The following is a 21,251-nucleotide window of genomic DNA, read 5'->3' on the forward strand; positions in this document are numbered from 1 at the left end:
AGCTGACCATTCTTCTCTCTGGAATGATCATAGAGCCCATCTATATAGGATCACAGGTCTCTATGATCATTTCACAAGCCCTGCCCCCTTACATTTAGAATCACTACCCTAGGCTCACATTTGATCACCCACAGCGTTAACCCCTTCCCTGCCAGTGTCATTATTACAGTAACAGTGCATACTTTTAGCACTGATTACTGTATTAGTGTCACTGGTCCCCCCAAAAGTGTCAAAAATGTCAGTTAGGGGTCCGATCCGTCCGCCGCAATGTCGCAGTCCCGCTAAAAATTGCTGATCGCCACCATTAATAGTAAAAAATAAAAAAATAAAAAAATAAAAATGACAAATCTTTCCCGTAGTTTGTAGACGTAATAACTTTTGCGCAAACCAATCAAAATACGCTTATTGCAATTTTTTTTTTTTTACCAAAAATATGTAGCAGAAAACAAATTGGCCTAAAATGTTAAAAAAAATTTTGATTTTTAAATTTTTTTCGGAATGTCATATAGCAGAATGTGAAATTTTTTTTTTTTTTTTCAGAATTGTCGCTTATTTTTTTTTTTTAAAGCGCAAAAAAAATAAAATCGCACAGATGATCAAATGCCACCAAAAGAAACCTCTATTTATGGGGAAAAATGGACTTCAATTTTATTTGGGTACAGCGTTGCATGATCGCGCAATTGTCCGTTAAAGTAACGCAGTGCCGAATCGCAAAAAATGGCCTGGTCATTAAGGTGCAAATCCTTCTGGTCCAGAAGTGGTTAATACCGCTTTAATAACCAGTGAACGGATGGATGGGAGGTGGGTAGGAGTGGAATATCTTATCCTGGATACAGGTTTATTGGTGACTGTGTTGCATTGATATGGGAATATCGGGCAAACAAAAAACTAGATAATACAATGGATTTATTATGTAGAAATATCAGTACATTAGGGACAAATTTCCCCCAGCAGATCCAATTAGCTATTGTACCTAATGAGATATCTGCATACAAGCCGGCCCACCCTCCTATTCTTAGATTGTCCGCCCCAAATTGATATGTAATTTATTAACAGGCACAGTGAAAACAATAGCGATCGTTCTCCATTGTCTGCAATTAATAATAGTCAGAATATGTTTATTCTACGTTCTGTCAAAAGCAGAGGCACAGCATTGTTCAATGTTTTGTTTAATTATACCCCACCTTTTTACAGTCAATCATTGTCAGGGTATCATTAAATTTCCCCATCCCAGTCATCCATGGACAAAACGGCCATTTCCATAAAAAGTAGACTCTGCCAAATAACAAAATGAATTTTAATGAGTCTCCAAATGAAGCCTTTCATATAATTGTCTGGTCCCTGCTGTAGTATCCACTGTGCATAATGACAGCTGCTGGTTGGCAAGACATATACATTGTTGCTGTAATTGGAAAATGTGTCTAATGAAAAAAAAAAGATTTCTGATCTCTATCACATCTTTCCTTTAGTGTTTGGGGACGAGTTGAGGTAGTTCTACTAAATTGATTCTGCAAAAAAATGATAAATTTTGCCATTTGAAAAACGGCTTAAGCAAAAAGTCTTCATTTCCCTCAGTATGCTACTGAAGTGAAGTTGGGTTTAAACAAAGTTCTAGTGTTTCTTTGCTGAGAAAGAGGAATACGGTTGCGCTCCTGCTTGGAGATAAGTCTTCAATTCAAAAAAGTTTTGATAGATGAAGTGCAGCCAGACTAGTGGTGGATGTCCCAAATGCACAGGTACAGCGCTATCATCAAGGGCAGCTCTTTAAGGGCCGAAGAAAAAGTCCCACGAACGGGCAGAAAAGAAGAAAAGGCGCCACTCAGTGAAGCAGATGTAGTATGTTTTAATGACACACATAAAGAATTACCATATTTTCCGGAAATGACCCCCCTAATTTTCAAGTTAAAACATAGGTTTTGGGCTATACTTTCCGTATAAGACTACCCCCCTTCCGAAGCAAGGCAACACCATTGAAAAACCTCAGATTTCTCATAGATCTCCAAGGTACCCTAGTACTGTAATACATGTAATCTCTCATAATATTGCCAAGGTACCCTAAGTATTACCAGTAGATGAAATCTCAAGACGCTGGCTGTGTGGGAATCCTGTACCGGTATACCGTATGTACCGTAGCTTCGGCTACATACAGTATACCGCGCTGAGCCAATCACATTGAGCGATGTATTCTATTATTGAATGCAAAGCCTGCTCGGATTGGCAGAGTCAGAGAGGCGGGCTGATGTTACTCCGCCAATCCGAGCAGGCTTTGCATTCAATAATAGAATACATCGCTCTCCCTGAATGGCTCAGCGCGGTTAGTGATGTCGCGAATCTAAAATTTGCCGTTCTCGAACGGCGAACGCGAACATCGGCAAATGTTCGCGAACCGCCATAGACTTCAATAGGCAGGCGAATTTTAAAATCCACAGGGACTCTTTCTGGCCACAATAGTGATGGAAAAGTTGTTTCAAGGGGACTAACACCTGGACTGTGGCATGCCGGAGGGGGATCCATTGCAAAACTCCCATGGAAAATTACGTAGTTGACGCAGAGTCGGGTTTTAATCCATAAAGGGCATAAATCACCTAACATTCCAAAATAGTTTGGAATAACGTGCTTGAAAACATCCAGTGTGTGTATACGATCAGGTATGATGTTGTATCAATCAGGTAGTGTAAGGGCTACGCCCGCTTCACAGTGACAGACCAAACTCTGACAGACCAAACTCCCCGTTTAACGCACCGCAAACAACCGCAAACAGACCAGAACCTACCAAAATGGGACAGGAACTGGGCTTTAAGGGTTAGGGTTAGGGTTATGGCTTAGGGTTTAACATTAAGGTTAGGGTCAGACCTAGGGCTAGGGTTAGAGTTAGGGTTAGAATTAGGGTTAGGGCTAGGGTTAGGGTTAGGGCTAGGGTTAGGGTTATTTTTAGTGCTTAGGGTTAGAGGGTTAGGGTTAAAGGTAGGGGTAGGGTTAGAATTTAGGGTTAGGGATTTAGGGTTAGGGGGTTAGGGTTAGATAGAGTTTGTTTTAAGGTTGGATAGGGTTTGGGGTTAGGGTTAGAGTTTAGGGTTTGGGTTAAAGGTTAGGGTTAAGGGTTAGGGTTAGTGTTAGAGTTATGGCTTAGGGTTAGCGTTAGGGTTAGGGTCAGGCCTAGAGCTAGGGTCAGAGTTAGGATTAGCATTAGGGTTAGGGCTGTGGTTTCGGCTAGGGTTTTTTTATAGTGCTAGGTTTAGAGGGTTAGGGTTAGAGGGTTAGGGTTAGGGGGTTAGGGTTAGAGGGTTAGGGTTAAGGTTAGATACTTAATAGAGAGCCAATTATTGGAAAAAAAAATTAAAATAAAAAATAAAAAATTTCTTTGGATTTAGTGTCTGGGGGGTCTAAAAAGTGTACCTGTGAAGTTTCAGCTCTGTAGCATGTCCAGAACCCCCCAAAAAATGTGCATTTTTCTTATAATTTTTATTAGAACAGGAATACGGCTTCTCTACGGCATTTTTTCTTGCAGGCATTTATCGGGCATTTTTGGAGGCAGGCATGGCTTTTTCTGGATTAGTGTCTGGGGGGGTCTAAAAAGTGTACCTGTGAAGTCTCAGCTCTGTAGCATGTCCGGAACCAGAAAAAAAGATAATTTTTCAATAGAGCAGGGATGGTGGGACCCTCCCTTTAACACCTATATGATCTTTTTTTTCTGGTTCTGGACATGCTAGAGAGCTGAAACTTCACAGGTACACTTTTTAGACCCCCCCCCCCCCCCCCGACGCTAAATCCAAAGACATTTTTTTTTTTTTCTCAATAATTGGCTCTGTATCAAAAATTACAATTTTTAAGAACTTTTTTTGTGGTTTAGTGTCTGGGGGGGTCTAAAAAGTGTACCTGTGAAGTCTCAGCTCTGTAGCATGCCCAGAACCAGAAAAAAAAGATCATTTTTCAGTAGAGCAGGGATGGTGGGACCCTCCTTTTACACCTATATGATCTTTCTTTTCTCGTTCTGGACATGCTACAGAGCTGAAACTTCACAGGTACACTTTTTAGAAACCCCCCCCCTGACACTAATCCAAAAAAAGTCATGCCTGCCTCCAAAAATGCCTGATAAATATATAGAAAAAAATAAAAAATAAAAGCAGACTGATATACCAACCCTAAAAAGGGCTTTTTGGGGTGCTGTCAGGATGCTGTCCTTACAGCAGGAGTGGACACAGAACACTGGCCTAGCTAATGATTTCCCTATTAATTCAGCAGCAGCACTTTCCCTGCTTTAACTAACACTGCAGCTTCAGAATGAATCTAAGATGGATGCTGCCCTTGCTTTTTTATAGGAGGTGGGAGGGTCTGGGAGGGAGGGTATGCTGATTGGCTGGAATGTGCCTGCTGACTGTGAGGTACAGGGTCAAAGTTTGCCTCAATGATGAAGTATAGGGGGCGGACCGAACATCGCATATGTTCGCCCACAGAGGCGAACGCGAACATTCGAAGTTCGCCGGGAACTGTTCGCCGGCGAACAGTTTGGGACATCTCTAAGCGTGGTACACTGTATGTAGCCGAAGCTACAGTACATACGGCATACCGGTACAGGATTCCCACACAGCCAGCGTCTTGAGAGATTACATCTACTGGTAATACTTATACTTAGGTTACCTTGGAGATATTATACTTGGCGTATAAGACGACCCCGCCTTTTTGGGGATTTTTTTGAGGTTCAAAAGTAGTCTTATACGCCAGAAAATACAGTACTTAAAAGCAGAAGTCTATCGTCATGGGCGGAAACCTGGCCAGACGCAAGACATTTAAAGAGCACTGACCGGAAATGTCATGTCAGCAAAAGGAAACAAACAAGCGGCCGACAAACAGGAGCCATTGGACCAGGGACACTGGACGGAGGGAACCCCAGCTCGATTGCTGGCATACATAACATTATAATTATGACAAAGACATAAAAAATATATTTTAGCAATAATAAATAAAATATTTGGCAATAATAACCATTGGTCTGAAGAAGGAGCAGTTGTTTGCATGCTGCGAAACCGGTCACCGCCCATTTACGTCATCACGCTCATACGGTCCCTTAGTGAGGTATGCGGTTCACCGCTACCTCGTTCTGACCTAGTCCTTCTGATTGGTCTGTTCCAAGGGTCATCCCCCAGCTGCTGGCAGCTTTGAGGACGGGTACACCATGGATTCGGAAGGACGCTTGGGCAATGATGATGGACTTCTGCTTTTATGTAAGTTTTTATGTGTGTCATTAAAACATACTACATCTGCTTCACTGAGTGGCGCCTTTTCTTCTCTAGTGTTTATTTTCTGTAAGAAAAAAAAATGATGAGATGAGTGAGAGATTTAAGAACAGATCTGGAAAAGTTCTGTTACCTCAGGAGCCATTAAAACCTTTGCACAAAAACCCCCCCAAAAAAACACCCTAATTTTGCCTTCCCCATTGGTACCAATTCATTTTGATGACCACTTGTAGGTTTGCTTATCCTTAAAGGAGCTGTACACTTTTCCTGGTACTTATTGAATGGCCTTTATTTGTTACTTCCCTAGCACCTGTATCAATGCCAGTTCTAGCAAAAAAATGGTTAACAACTGCCAGGTTTAATTAATGTCTATGACTCCATTGGAGGGAATTTAAATCTCCTACTTTCCCTGTGATTGCAAGACAAGAAACGGGGGACAGGACCACCGGGACCAGGGCTGCCAATAAGGGTATTGAGGGGGGTCAGCAGGGGAGCCCTGGCAGGAGCTGCCCATAGACAGTCCACCAACTTCCTAAGCCCGGGTCCCCACTTTTTCTGCTCCTCATCCCTGACTTATGGATAGAAAATGTGGAACAATAAAGGCTGCAGATTATTTGGGAGCTGCAGGTAGTGCAGGGTAAGGGGGGATGCAAAGTTGGGGGTAATGGGGAGCTGGGGGTGGTACAAAATGTGAGGTAGTGGGGAGGTAGGCTGATAGAAGGTGATAGAAGGGTGGGGCCCTATCAAGTAGGTTGTACAGGGCCCTAGGTTTTCTAATGATGGCCCTGAATTGGGCAAGAAGGCAGCAATAGAACCCTCTGTGAAACCTTTAGACACTGATATATGACTTTACACACCTCTAGAAAACTCCAAACCCCCTCTGACCAGTCCCTACTCTACCAGCAAATTTTTCAGTTCTGTTACATAAATATCAATAAAACCAAATGGAAGAGATTAATCTTCATTTACTCTAAAGCCAAAACAAAGTTTGGGTTGGAATTGGTTCCTTCGGTTGTTAGTTAAACGATAACAGGTGTTGTAAATCTGCCCATAGACTTCATCTGTGCATACTCCTTCTTCTTCAGTTTCTCCAGAACACTCTATAAATTTAAAAGGCCAGCTCTAATGAACTTCTATGTGTACTTGAAGGAAGAAGGGACGACAGCCAGCTTTTCAGGAGGAAAAAAATGACGTTACTGGTTCTTCAAACAGCAAAAGGAAAGAAGAGTCGGGGAGAAAGAAAGGAACGCGGGAGGATAGGAAGAGGGAGTAGATGTATATTGAGGGGAAGAGAAGGAGAGGGAAAGGGATATGGGGAATAGGAGAAGAAATAGGAAGAATGAGATGAGAAGAAAGATAGAGGAGAAGAAGAAGAAATGGGTAAGAGAAAGGACATTAGGGGAGGGAAGGAAGAGAAGAAAAAAGAAAGATACAAGGGAGGCAGGCAAGAAGGAGACGAGAGAAGAGAAAAACAGAAGAGAGGACAGTGATAGAGTGAAGGAGAAGAAACCAAGGGAAGGGACAAATATTAAGGGGATACATACGCAAAGTGTATATACAGCCAAGTGCTTTTTTGGATAGTGTAGAAAAATAATATACAGTAAACCCCCCTCCATTGCGGGAGTTACGTTCCGGACCCAGCCGCGAAAAGTGAAAATCCGCGAAATAGAAAAACCCTATTAAAATGCATTGTAGGCATGTTTTTTTTTTTACTGTCACTGTACGTGAAAAAGCATTTTAAGGTCTTTAAACACACTTTTAAAACAATAGAAACTCATTTAAACACATAAAAGATACTGAGAGACATAGCAAGAGCTATGGAAAACACAAAAATATTTAATTTATAATGATTTATATAGTAAAATAACATTACAAAAAAAAAACGCTATATACCGGGACCGCAAAAACTGAACCGCGATGGAGCGGGGGTTTACTGTACCCCGTTTTATTTTCCATCTCTATTTCTCATGGTAACAAACTGTTACCAAAAAAGAAAATGAGGGAAATCCAAAACGTTTCAGTTGTCTCCATAATAAGATTGGTAATCATCCAATGGGGACACTTGTTCCGGTGACATCTGATGTTATGTCTGCTCACTTCCGGTCGCCTCTCTGGACCAAAATGTAAAGCAGTAAAATCTCCTCAACTGGACAAAAGCAGCTAAAACAATCTGACTGGTTTTAACCCTTTCATACTCTATCCAAAGCTAAAAAAAAAAAAAAATGTTTTGGCTGTAAATTCACTTTAAATGATTAATTTATTTTAACTTTCTTACTTTTATTTCATGTTTGCCTTCTGCAGAATCTAATATATACGGCATGTCTGGAAAAGAAGAATGACTGTATAGTTGCATTGATTCTCTGGCACACAATACAGTCACTGTCTATGTGTGCCCCCTCTCCTTTACCTTTTATTGTTACTATGTGAGCAGTGTTTTCAATGTTCCCAGTTTCTGAAAAGCAGAACGTAATCAATAAAGGAGTAAAAATGCATACAAAAGGGAGGACATATATGTTAGCGCAGCAGAAGAAAAGAGCAGAAAAAGCTGCAAGTCTTGTAGAAAGAATTGGCAGGATTGTACAATGTTCTATAGAAGTATTTTAAGACACAGAGCAGATCTTCTATCATCGGTGACAGGAAAGAGACCTAGTAACATCACCATGTCTGCCATGATTGTAAAAAACCTATGCAACAGTGTTGTGATATAGTACATGTGCAGTGATAGGGACATTCTCTGTTAACATATTATTGATGCCTCTGCCTTTACTCGGGAGATGTATTCTTATTTCCTGTTACGGGGAGAGTGAGTCAGTAGGAAAAGGTTCAATTTGTGTGGTACACTTCCTTTAGCCCATAGAAATCTATCCCTTCCATGAAAGGGCCAGTTGGGTGCATTTGTCCCCATGCCAAATGTTCCCAGGCCAGATCTCGGAACTTGGCACAGAGATATCACTAACAGAATCCCCAAGAGATAGTTAGATGTATAGAAACAGAAGTGAGAGAAAATTCTCCAAAATGAGGGAAAATCCCCTCTTCAAGAGTTCACTGGCAAGTAACTATAACTAGGGATGATCGAACTTTTGAAAAGTTTGGTTCGGCCAGAACACCCGAACTTCCTGAAAGTTCGGGTCCGGATTCCAGAACCCCATTGAAATCAATGGGACCCGAACTTCGGTAATCAAAAAACACCATTTTGAAGCTCTAAAACCCAATAAATGCCCCTAAAAAGTGCCTGGGGTTCTGGATCATGCCCCAGGGACTATGAATCAGGCAAAAAAAAGTTCTTAAAAATTGTTGTTTTTGATAGAGAGCCAATTATTGAAAAAATTAGTGAACAAAAAAAATGAGATTTCTTTGGATTTAGTGTCTGGGGGGTCTAAAAAGTGTACCTGTGAAGTTTCAGCTCTGTAGCATGTCCAGAACCAGAAAAAAAAAAAGAAAAAAAAATTTTCTTAGAATTTTTAGTAGCTCAGGGATGGGGTTCCGCTCCTTTCACACCTGGGCGTTTTTGTTTCAGGCGTTTATTGGGCATTTTTTGGGCGTCTTTGGAGGCAGGCATGACATCTTAACTTCTGTATAGGGGTATATATACACACATGTATGTGTATATATATATATATATACACACACATCACATATAGGTGTGAAAGGAGCGGAACCCCATCCCTGCGCTACTGAAATTATGTCATTATGTTTTACACCTATATGTGTGTATGTGTATATATATATATATATATATATATATATATATATATATATATATGTGTGAGTGTGTATATATACCCCTATACAGAAGTTCAGATGTCAGGCCTGCCTCCAAAGACGTCCACAAAAAAGCCCAATAAACGCCTGAAACAAAAACGCCCAGGTGTAAAAGGAGCAGAACCCCCTCCCTGCTCTACTAAAAATTCTAAGAAAAATTATCTTTTTCTTCTGGCGGTCACCCTGACATGGATGAGTTCGGTCACCCTGGCATAGCAGTCAGAGTCAGTTCACCCTAAACTACATTACGGTCACCCTGACGCTTAACACTTTCCCTACAGAAACTAGATTATTGAATCTAACTATAGTGGTATATAGTACCCTAGCTACACTGCATATCCCTTTCCTCACACTAATAATTGCTAAATGACACTGGAGCAGCAGGAGTAACAGAACTGCTTCCACTCTCTTCCACAGCCCCTGTATTACAGTGCTAGAGATTTGGCGGTGCTATGTTATATACTGGGGGGCGTATTAACTACTGATTGGCCTCTGGACCCCCTAGTCACTCCAATCACATTCCTAGCAGACTCCTGCCCCCTCAATTGGCTTTTACTGACGTTTCTGGTCCAATCATGGGCTTTTAAAGCCCAGTTCCTGTTCCGTTGCATTTTGGGCGGTTCTGGTTGCCGAATTCCGAACTTTTACCGCAAAAAGTCCGGAATTCGGCCGAATTTCGAACAGCCAATGTTCGGGTCAAACCGATGGTCGACCCGAACCGTTCGATCATCCCTAACTATAACAAATGTCCCAACTAAAAGATTTCCCCTCTGTTACTGTCCTGATGGCAACTCAAGATTTTCTCTTACTTTCTGTCACCAGGATAAATAGAGAGGGTGAATCTTCCCTGCTGTAACACAGTGTTAGAACCTGATAGAGGTTCTAACCTTCTATCCATACCCTATCCAAAGCTTAAAAAAAAAAAAGTTGGTTTTAAATATACTTTATTATTCATAAATTAGGAAGTATCAATTGTCACATACAGTAGATTTTCAAAACATTTGAAAATATTTGTAATGAGTTCCTTTCTTCGTGCTAATATCAGCCAAGATGGGAAGAATGTTTGGGGCAGGACATTGTCAATTTGAGTTAGAAATACAAATAAAAGCAGGCAAATATTTATCTTCCATCTATGAAATATCTGCCTGTGAATAGTGTCCTAAATATGGCATCATACCTTTCATATTTTGGCTGGTTCCTGGGTGTCCCTGTTAATGCCTTCTGCCCACCATCTTTTGAGTGAAAAATCAAGGAAACTGGACGGAAAAATGTAGTGTCTAGTGCCCCGTACACACGTGCAGATTATCTGAAGACTTTTGTCTTCAGATTTACCTTTTCTATGTAGTGCAAGGGCCTGCCGGATTGCATACAAATTGAAAGTGTTTAGGTTTGACCTCATATTATATGGTTTTGGTAAGTCTGCAGACAAAAGTCTTCAGATAATCTGCATGTGTGTACGGGGCATTAGTGTGTGGCCAACTTAGGGGTGTGTGGTTTTACGTCATCTAATACCTGCAGGTTTTGATACCTTTTTCTGTGTTTTCTTTTAGGATATGGACATGCTGCTCCCAGCACAGATGGAGGCAAGGTCTTTTGCATGTTCTATGCTCTCCTGGGGATTCCGCTCACTTTGGTCATGTTTCAGAGCCTGGGTGAAAGGATTAACACCTTAGTAAGGTATCTCCTCTACCGCATCAAGAAGTGCCTTGGAATGAGACGAGCGGAGGTTTCGATGGCCAACATGGTCATTATTGGATTTTTTTCTTGTATAAGCACGTTGTGCATTGGCGCAGCTGCTTTTTCATACTATGAGCAATGGAGCTTTTTCCATGCCTACTATTACTGCTTTATAACCCTCACCACTATTGGGTTTGGAGACTATGTGGCGCTCCAGAAGGATGCAGCCCTACAAAACAAGCCACAGTATGTTGCCTTTAGCTTTGTGTACATATTAACGGGACTTACAGTCATAGGAGCATTCTTAAATTTGGTGGTCCTACGATTCATGACCATGAATGCAGAGGACGAAAAAAGGGATGCCGAACATCGAGCTCTGTTGAATCGAAATGGCCGCTCCAGCATACATACCAATGACACTAGTTCCTCCAGTGGTGGCTTTCGAAATGTCTACGCTGAGGTTCTTCACTTCCAGTCCATGTGTTCCTGTTTGTGGTATAAGAGTAGGGAAAAACTACAGTACTCCATTCCCATGATCATACCTCGGGATTTGTCCACATCAGACAACTGCATGGAGCAAAACCACCACTCACCTGGTAGATACATGGGCACGTCGTCCAATGGATGCATTTGCAATACCCAGCATTCAGCCATTAGCTCAGTATCAACTGGACTCCACAGTCTCTCTGCCTTTAGGGGACTTATGAAGCGGAGAAGTTCTGTGTAACATACATTATCCAAAAAACAAAGACATCTATTTATACTGTATATTAACATGAGTTTATTTAAAGGGTAACTGCACCTGACACTGAAAATTTTAAAGAACAAAATTATACCTCAGTGGATCAAGCAGCAAGTTTTGTTAGTTGCATAGCTCCCCACACTGTCATCTGTGCCACTGCTATTGCTCTTTGTTCTGGCAGGTTGAGATTTCTGAGCCCCCCTTTGGAATTGAATAGAAAATTTAGAAGTGGAAATTCATTAAAAAGGGCATTATCTTGACTGCAGCATTTTGCCTGATTTAAAAAATAGGTTGTAGTGGTGGCATCCAAGAGGACTGAGTAGGATTGTTTCCTGCTAACAGACCTTGGCTTTAGAACCTCTGAGGTGTAGTAGCACACCAATAGTGATGAGCAAATCAATTTTCGAATCAGGTGAATTGCAGATGTTTGGATATGCCTGAATATATAAAATCGAGTCTAGTCTATGGAGACACATCCAGTTCAAGATTAGCTGGAAGCTAAGCTTGCATGATTCTCAATAGACTGGATTCTCCTTGTTTGATCAGCACTAAACACTAGTATGTTTAAAATGACCTCTATTATCAAATAAACATGGAGGCTGCAGTTGTTTCTTCCTTCTGAAAATGCTGGTTTCCTGGCTGTCAATCTGATCCGCTTGCTTTTAAAAGCTAGAGCTGTCTTTCTGACAATATTTCATGCTACATTTATATTTACGGTGTATTATGAAACATGGTCCAGTCCACAGCCCCCCCTCAACCACTAACAACCACCAAGAGAAAGCTCTTCTCCCTGCAGATTAATTTCAGTGTTGTAATTCAACATGGCTGTTCATGGATTCATCCACACAGCCGCATCATTCATTCACTAGAGTCTGTGAAGTAAAAAAATGACTCATCTGCTGCTGTGGCAGAGGCACTTGAAGTTATTAATGGAGCACAAGTGCTGTGAAATAGATTTATTTATTTATTTTTTGCAAAAATGTGAAATTAGACCCCATTCACACAAGCGCGACTTGTCAGGCGACTTGGTCGCCTGACAAGTCGCGGTCGGTCGCCTGCCATTGATTAGCACAGGACCCGTTCTAATAGGAGCGACACAAGTTGCTCCGACTTAGAAAAAGGGTCCTGTACTACTTTGGGGCGACCTGGAGGTGACTTGCATTGACTTCAATTATATGAAGTCCGTGCATGTCGCGCCGAGGTCGCGGTGCACAGCGTCTTCACAGGTCGCCCCAGCAAGTCGTGTCGCCCCTGTGTGAATGGGCTCTTAGCCTTAAAAAATTTGACTCACCTACTCAAGAAAAGTATGCGTTTCCAGAAGGAGAACAGCAATAGCAGCCTCGTGTTTCTCTTATGACACGTTTGCTTTAAAACAGGTGTTTCGGCACATATCCTTAGGTCCCTGCAACAAAGCATGCTTTCTGGATGTCCTCCAAAGAGAAAAAAAAAAATCAACCCACTTAGTTTAATTCAAAATAAGCCCACCTTTCGTTCTACGGAGGAAGTCTACAAGACAAATGAACCCTGATCCCCAGTTTAAAACCCATCTCTTTTAAAGTAGAAAATTACACCCAACACTGAATTTTCAATGGTTGGTAGAAATAAATTTATATCTGTTTTATTTTACATTTTATCAAAAGGTACCTGTCACCAAAACAGTGAGGCAGCCATTATTGTTGGCGTCATGGTTGCCTTTAAAGTAATCTGGCCTGTAAAAGGCTGGATTCTGTTAGACGTAAATGTATTGGTTTGTTGAAGATTCGTTAATTTCTTTCCATATTTGCTAAGATCCTATGAAAAGGTAGTCAATTAATTCACATAAACCAAAGTTTTCCTGTTTCAGACTTAGAGGGTATTTTCAATAATGATTCATTTAGATCTTCCTCCTTGTATGTTGGGTAAGCACACAGTTTGACATAGTGAACAATCTGGTGTACTTATATCACTTATATCAGTGATGGCGAACCTTGGCACCCCAGATGTTTTGGAACTATATTTCCCATGATGCTCACCTACACTGCAGAGTGAATGAGCATCATGGGAAATGTAGTTCCAAAACATCTGGGGTGCCAGGGTTCGCCATCACTGACTTATATTATGCATGTTGTCCAGAAACTAGGATTCATACACCTACTGGTAGATGTCCACAAGGAATTTCACAGCAAAGGTGGACAGCCTATAGGTTGGACAGCAGATGAGATCCACCATCCATCAGTTTTAGAAGGCCCAGATTGTATTATTTGACATCCACGCATTATTGGAGTTCAAGACACTAGAAATATGAAATTTGTGATCCCAGAAAATGCCACAATAGTCTCGGGCCTAAAAAAAAGAATTGTTCTTTGTTTGAGAGTCAAAGCCAACAAAATGGCTGCTACCGTTGCCTCAATTGATCTATACAGTATGAATTATAAAAGCTGGACATACACTATATAGATAAAAAGTTGTGGAAATCTGACCATAACACGTATGTGAGTTTGTTAGTCGTCTTTCAAAATTAAAAGCATAAATATTGAATTGCCCACTCCCGGAAATGTAGCTCACAATTCATTCCAAAGATTTTTTTACTAGGGTTGAGGTGGAGTCTTTGTATATGTTACTTAATTTCCTCCACACTAGTCAGGTGCAGGAACAGTCATGCTTTGTGGAAAACACCTGAACTTATTTAGAGGAGTTTACACATACTTTTTGCCATATAGGTAGGTGTTATGGTAAGGTGTCAACAAACATTTGGCCATATAGTCTATATACAATACATGTTGTTAAAATATGTAAATACAAAAAGATTCCAAGGCTTGGCACAGTCTGCACTTGGAAAATGTCTATATGAAAAAAATGTTTCTTGCATGCATACAACATGTGTCATATTTATTTTCAAAGAGGATGAACCCAGGGCTAACATTAGTTTTAGTATACAAAACATTATTAATGTTTAAAGGGATTTTGCCATGAATATTTTTTACAACATATGAAATGCTCATCATTTTTTAAATTCTGACACTGATTTTTATCCAAGTGAAAAATTCAAGATCTATTATAATGTATAGTTTAGCTTAGGTATGCAATACATAATTAATACCAAAAAAATGGAGGAGTTGGCTGAATGTGAATCTATGGAGATGTACACACAAGCAGTATGTTGATGCCATTTGTCATTGTGTCTTTTTTTCTGGAAAGAAAAACTTGACAGATCTTTTATCCCTTTGCTATTCCTTAAAAAAAAAAAAAAAAAAAAAAACTTGAATGGGCTTCCTCAGTAATTTGTTTTAATTTTTGTGTCCTCTGGGTTTTTTTCCTACATTGCAGACAACAGGAAGTTTTCTTCATTCTGTCTTTAATCCATCTTTTCTGATTCTGTGTTGTCACCAGTGTTCTATTACATCAATTCCTAGTTCTGTATCTGCTGATACTGACTGCTGATTTTATATATATATATATATATATATATATATATATATATATATATATATGCAAAACACACACAGTATTTAGTGTTCACATCAATGTTTGCCCTACACATCCTCTATTATAGTCATACAACCAAACACACAAGGATCAGTTTAATAAAATTCCAGTATTCCTATATAATTTAGCCTTGTTCGGTGAAACTCGATGACTACACAAAACTCCAATTCTGCATATATCATCTGGCACAGTATGGAGGCATCATGTTTGAATTTGCACATCTGTATGACACTTTTGGCTCAATATTGTCTCTAAGATCCATATTTTTGAGGTGACCTGCACCAAGTTCTTTCTATCAGTATCCTCTGTACAAGACTTTTAGAGTGTAAGATGATTATTCCCAACCTTAGTCCTCAAGTACTCTCAACATGTCATGTGTTATCGATATATTTTAACCTTGTACAGGTGCTTTAAATCAATGTCAATGGCTCAATATCAATGACAGCTCCTGTATTTTATCCAGGGAACATGGCCTGTTGAGGGTACTTGAGGACTGAAGTTGGGAACCACACAGAAGCACCTAGAGAAAGCCCACACAAACCCAAAGCATATTCCTGATCCTGCAAAGCAAGGATGGCACCATGCTGTCTAGTCCAATAAGTGTGCCAGACCAATTTTAAACTGTGCCAGAAATGTGGAGCACTCAAAGGAGACCAAAGTGGAAAAAAACGTAAAATCTATTCTAATAAGATCCCTGATAGAACCGAAGAACCCAAAGTCCCTGCACTAATGTAAGCAACTTCCATATATTTCAGGTAGCACCAATCCATTTGTCTTTTTCTGTCAAGAAAAAGGGATAGCATGGCACTAAAAACTGCTTGGGTGAACTTTGCCATAAAGAAAATGCATGCTCAGGGAAAGGAATGTTAATGTGCAATTTCTAAGACTAGGGAAAAATTTGTCTTTCTCCATCAGTAGTATTTTTTTGTAAGCTGGTATTGTTATAAGTAAACTAATAATACATAGGGGTTGATTTACTAAAACTGTAGCGTGCAAAACATAGCGCAGCTCTGTATAGAAATCAATCAGCTTCCAGGTTTTTTGTCAAAGCTTAATTAATTGGCTATCATGCACAAACTAATTGGCTACCATGCACAGGGGCACAAGATTTTGCACTCTCCAGTTTTAGTAAATCAACCCCACAGTCTTCCAGATGTCTGCTTAATGCTGAACTCCTGGCAAACCGCTTCATACAAAGATAGATATATGGGAGCTGTTTTACCCACCAAAGGATTTAAATGTCAGGACTTTCTAGCCAGTCCTAATATTTATAGAGCCCAGGCAGAAAACACAGCCAGGCTGGTGATCTGACTTTTCTAAACCTTGGTTACCTAGCACAAATTACAAATAAAAGTTACTGTAAGTCCAATTTAAAAAAAAAATGGAATTACTTTATCATGATCAGCAGATCGTGGGTGACATGCAGGACTCCTGCAGACTTCTCAGTGTATCTGTCTGCCCATACCTTGTACGGACAGACAGACATACACAGACAGGAAGAGAGAATGAAATATCAGAGTGCTCAACAGCACCATGGTAGTCCTTTGAAACTACAAGCCGACAGCCGCAAAGGCTGTCCGGACATGTCGTTTCCCATTCACAGAGGACTGTGAATGAATGATGTGGCTGGGTGGGCAGAGCTGGCTGGTCTTTTTCAAACAGTGACAGTGGGCACCCAGAGAAGATGCATGCCTGCTGTTACTGGGCAGTGGGGTGGGGCAAGGGGGAGAGGCTGCAGGTGCTGGAACTTGTTATAGGTTCCACCCTAAATACAGGTGGAATATGTAACATGTTCCAAAAGGTCAACTTATCCTTTAAAAACATGGAATAACGGATTAATAAGTACTGTACATACTCACATTTATTGATGTTTTTGTATCTGACTAAAGTTCAGATGATGAGGCAAAGAGGGTGAGCCACATTCTTTTTAAATTCCACCAGTGATTGGGGATAGAGGAGTGGGACCTGGTGGCACTGGCAGTCAACTTAAGGGTGCTCAGGCAATAGCAGAAGAAGATAGAAGGCAGTAAGAGATTTTGGTGCAGAATTCAGTCCCTTTCTCCCAGAAGCTGAACCATTAACCTGAACCATTAAATAATAACAGTACACTTCAGATCTGGCGTGGGTCATCCAAATTTAGGAACCTAGTATCATCCAAATTTGGGGATCAACTTTGGTGGTAAGACCTGTAAGTGACCACATTCATCAACTTGAATACCTTTTTTTTTTGCGCCTATGTGTGTGTGAGGGAACCATATACACAAACTGCACAAGCATATGCAAGATTCCTCTTTGAAATTTCAAAGAGGTGGGACTAGATGAAAGTAGGTGCGGGGTTGATTGACTCAACAAATAGAGCATGTTCACTTTTACAGTGTATGCTTAATTTGCAAACTGAATGTTCACTGAGGTTGACGAGTAAGGAGAATCTATGTTTAGTTCAATTACTTAAACATGTGCAAGCAAAATATCAGTTTCTTTAATTTTCTCTGCACGTGATTGGGTACCTAACGTGTACACGGCTTTGTCTTATTTACGAAATTATATGTACATACACTTTACAAAGTGACCAATCTCTACTGCTTTAGTAAATCAGACCCAATAGACTCAGTAGAAAAAAAACAGGAAAAGTAGAAATACACTAAATGATAAAGGAAACCTTTTTTCAGTATGTTTGCTATTAATAGAAACATTGAACATTTTTAAAATTGTATTAAAAAAATATATTTGGAGTTACATCTGAAAAGAAAGATGCAGCTGGCCTGAACACATTGGAACAGAATGTCTTTTTGACTCGTAGAGCATCTGTACAATGTAATTCAAAAAATTCAACCATTATTAGTTTTCTACCAGAATAGGAAATGCAGAATTAAATGATTTGTTACATTAATTGGCTTCTGAAGTTTGTATCCTGATAAGCCTCCAATGTTTTCTCATACAACTAAATTAAACAATTATTGGAACGTCCAGAGGCCTACAATTATCGAGACAAGTTACAGATCAGGTCAGTAATTCTACTATTTGCAGTTAAGGAGAAACTTTAGTATATTTATAGGTAGTACACATTTTAAATCCGTTATTTACCAGTTTTCTGGACTTTTTTCAAGGGATAACTTTTATGTTTGCACAGCATGCTGTTCTGCATTTTCATTATTGAATTCTGTATTCATATTTTTAATGTTTAACTGTCATGTGGTCAGAAACTCAATTGATGAAGGTTCATAAGGCCTCTTGCACACGATACTCCTGTTTGAGCATCTACTTTTTCCAGACCATTTTTTTTGTATGTATTTGCGAGTATTCGCAAGTATTCGCGAGTATTTGCATGCATTGAGGCTTAAATTACTGACCAAAAATGCAAATTTTTCTATTTTTTTCTTACTGAAGAATGCACAGCGCTTGTTTACGCGCCTGTGTGCATAGGCACATTACAATTAATGGGCTGTATTTTAGCTCAAAAAGCTGTACTGAGCATTTTCGAGCCGCGAGATGCTCAAACAGGAGTATCGTGTGAATAATGAAAAGAAATGGCTGCACTCAGATGTGGTCAAAATCCAGGTTTATTGGACATCCCAATGTGGTAAAAAAGTGGCAAGGTAGACACGTTTCACACACTAAGATGTGAAACCGGGGGCGAGCACCGCTGTTGGTTATCAAGCTTTCCATTACCTTGAGCAGTGTATCTCTTTCTTTTGTAAGGAGTATCGTGTGCAAGAAGCCTAAAGAGTCAGTTGCCATAGGCCTTCAATGTTCTACATTTTCATTATTGAATTTTGTATTCATATTTATAAAGTTTATCCATCATGTGGTCAGAATCTCTTATTGATATAGGTTCATAAAGAGTCAGTTGCCATAGGCCTTCAATGTAAGAGAGGAATAGTGAGGCACAGTCACAGTGCTGTACTACTAAGGAGGAAGCAGATAATGCTTCTGTAATGAGGACAGTTACAGTTCAATCTATACTTACAAACTTTGCACAGAAACATTTTTTTTTTTTTACATTAATACTTATTTAAAATAACATTTAAAAATACATTTAAAAATCATTTAGTCACATTTTAATATGTATATAAAAAACAATATAAACACTATAGTACCTGAAAGTCAGAAATTGCTCAAGGAACTCCCAGCAACCTCTGGAGAAACCCTGGTTCAGAAAGTCTGCTCTAATGGCTTAGAAACTCTATGTTAGATGGCTGGCAGACTATCACGATTTTGCTTCTGTAAAAATGAAAGGGGAAAGAAACTTTGATTTCATTGCCTCCCTTGTGACCTGCTGTGAAGATTAATTTCTCCACAATGCTTATAACTGCAAGAGAGAATGATTATGCCGATTCAATATTATTATTATAATTACTATACAAGAAGTTATTTTACAGCTTGTTTATAGTATATAAATAGTTGATTCTGCATAATGTGGGCACAGGTTCACTTTAAAAAAACAGTGCTGACAATTTTTAGGCAAAAAGATCCTGTCAATATATGGACTGCAAAGGTTTAGCTGTGGCGATAAATGGACAACAAATATTAATTAAAATACTTGGGCAACAAACAGGAAGTCATTTACCTTCATTCTGTCTAATCCTGCCCTTTGTGGATTAAATGTATTCAGTATACACTACTTTTTAAAATCACTGCTTGTGTCTAAACCTAAAAATTGAGAAAGATCCACAATAATGTAAATTTTTTACAAGCGTCATTTATGAGTAAATTAAAATTTTGATTCAAAGTCCTTGTTCTAAGAAGCTTTACAGATTGCTCCTCTCAAAAAGGTCAATGTTTGAAAGCTTCTTTGTGTTATCATAGATTGTTGATTATAATAATTAACAAGCAGTTGATCCTTTTCATCTTTTGACTTTCTGCAGATGTTCTCTAATCATCTGCTTGGTCAGTTGAAGATAAATATAGGATGCCCTGAATTGTTCAGTTTAGCATTAATAGGAGCTGACAGGGCTTATAAGATGAAATAAACTTTAACCAAAATGGAGGCTTCATCACCAAACAGTTATCCTGTTTCTGTCCTGACTATCAGATTGGATGATAGAAGTCAGCGCTCCTGCTCGTTTACTAAGCTCTGGATCAACTGTTCTTACACTGTGCAACTGCACTTTGCAAAATTCAGTCTATTTGCCTTTAGTAAATCAACCCATATGTGTCCATTTTAAGATAACTGCCAAAACCTGGAACAGCGCCACAGTTTAGTGCACAAGTGACTCCATTTCTGAGATGTTTTTTTTCCCCACACATAGAGTGATTTTTTAATATTATAAAATTCCCCAGGTTTCAGGAAATTAAATGGCTTAAACAGCATCTGGAGAATTAACCTAATTTGCACTCAGGATATCTCCATTTTTTTTCAGTCTAGTAGTTCAGTTGAGTGCTTAACAGAACCAAGCCTTGATGAAGGGAGGCTCTGAATCTCTGAAATGTGCTGGCTTTTTATGACGTACAAGCCTGAAAAAAATACATTTTTCACATGCTCACTTCCAGTTCCTACAGGCATCAAAAGCTGACCTTCAGCCACCACTGTTGCAAAAGCTGCTTAAGAAGAATAATTGCCTCTACACTGCTTAAGACATCTACTGCCTTAGGAAATCCAGCACCCCACACCTTTCTTTCACTTCCCACCTTCAGAAAAGAGACGTAAGTGCCCCCAAAATATTGGTGAGATGCAACTGTGCATAACATACAACTTCAGGAAAGTTCGAAAAGCCTCAGCTTTGGCAAACTGGCTGTTACCTACATTGAAGTAGACCATGGTACCACCTTAACCCCTAGGCATAGACTGTACACAAATATGCAGCCTCTCAGTGGTTGGGCTCTGGCACAGAGAAGCTGCATATTTGCGTACCAATTTGCAAACACAGCTGTGCCGAGAGCATGCACCCTGCGCGCACCTTGCACAGTTTCTGGAAGCTAATGGAAAACTTCCTATCAATTCTTGCCCTGCCTCCCAGCATCTGAAACCCTTAAAGCAATGGTTCTCAACTCTGGTCCTCGGGACCCACTAACAGGCCAGATTTTAAGTATTACTTTGGGGAAATGCAGACTAAAATACTGCAATCACTGAGCAACAAATGTATGCTCACTGAGATCACCTCTGATTAAATTTAGTTATTGCAAACCTGGCCTGTTGGTGGGTCCCGAGGACCAGAGTTGAGAACCACTGCCTTAAAGGGTCGGGAGGTGCCGGCTCCAAGGGATTAAGGCTCGGTTCACACTGCCGTGACTTGGGATCTGACTTGTCGAAGGACATGTGAAATCCCATGTTAGTTAATGAGAGCTATCCTAATCAGCACTACCGAAGTTGCTCTGACCTAAGAAAAGGTTCCTGTACTACTTCAAGGCAACTTCTATCTGACTTGTGCCCC

At 39.9% G+C, this 21,251-nt stretch overlaps 1 protein-coding gene across 1 annotated transcript in view; it reads left to right on the forward strand.

Annotated features, from left to right (window-relative positions):
- Positions 1-11,641, forward strand: part of KCNK3 (potassium two pore domain channel subfamily K member 3) — a 174,056-nt gene extending 162,415 nt beyond the window's left edge. Inside the window, exon 2 of the mRNA XM_082249785.1 lies at positions 10,547-11,641. Within this exon, the coding sequence (XP_082105911.1) occupies positions 10,547-11,400 (854 nt within the window). The 3' untranslated portion in view covers positions 11,401-11,641. The remainder of the gene's footprint in view (positions 1-10,546) is intronic.
- Positions 11,642-21,251: the final 9,610 nt, after the last annotated feature.

The sequence above is a fragment of the Pelophylax lessonae genome (assembly GCF_965119305.1).
Source record: "Pelophylax lessonae genome assembly, chromosome: 3".
Classification (NCBI taxonomy): Eukaryota; Metazoa; Chordata; class Amphibia; order Anura; family Ranidae; genus Pelophylax; species Pelophylax lessonae.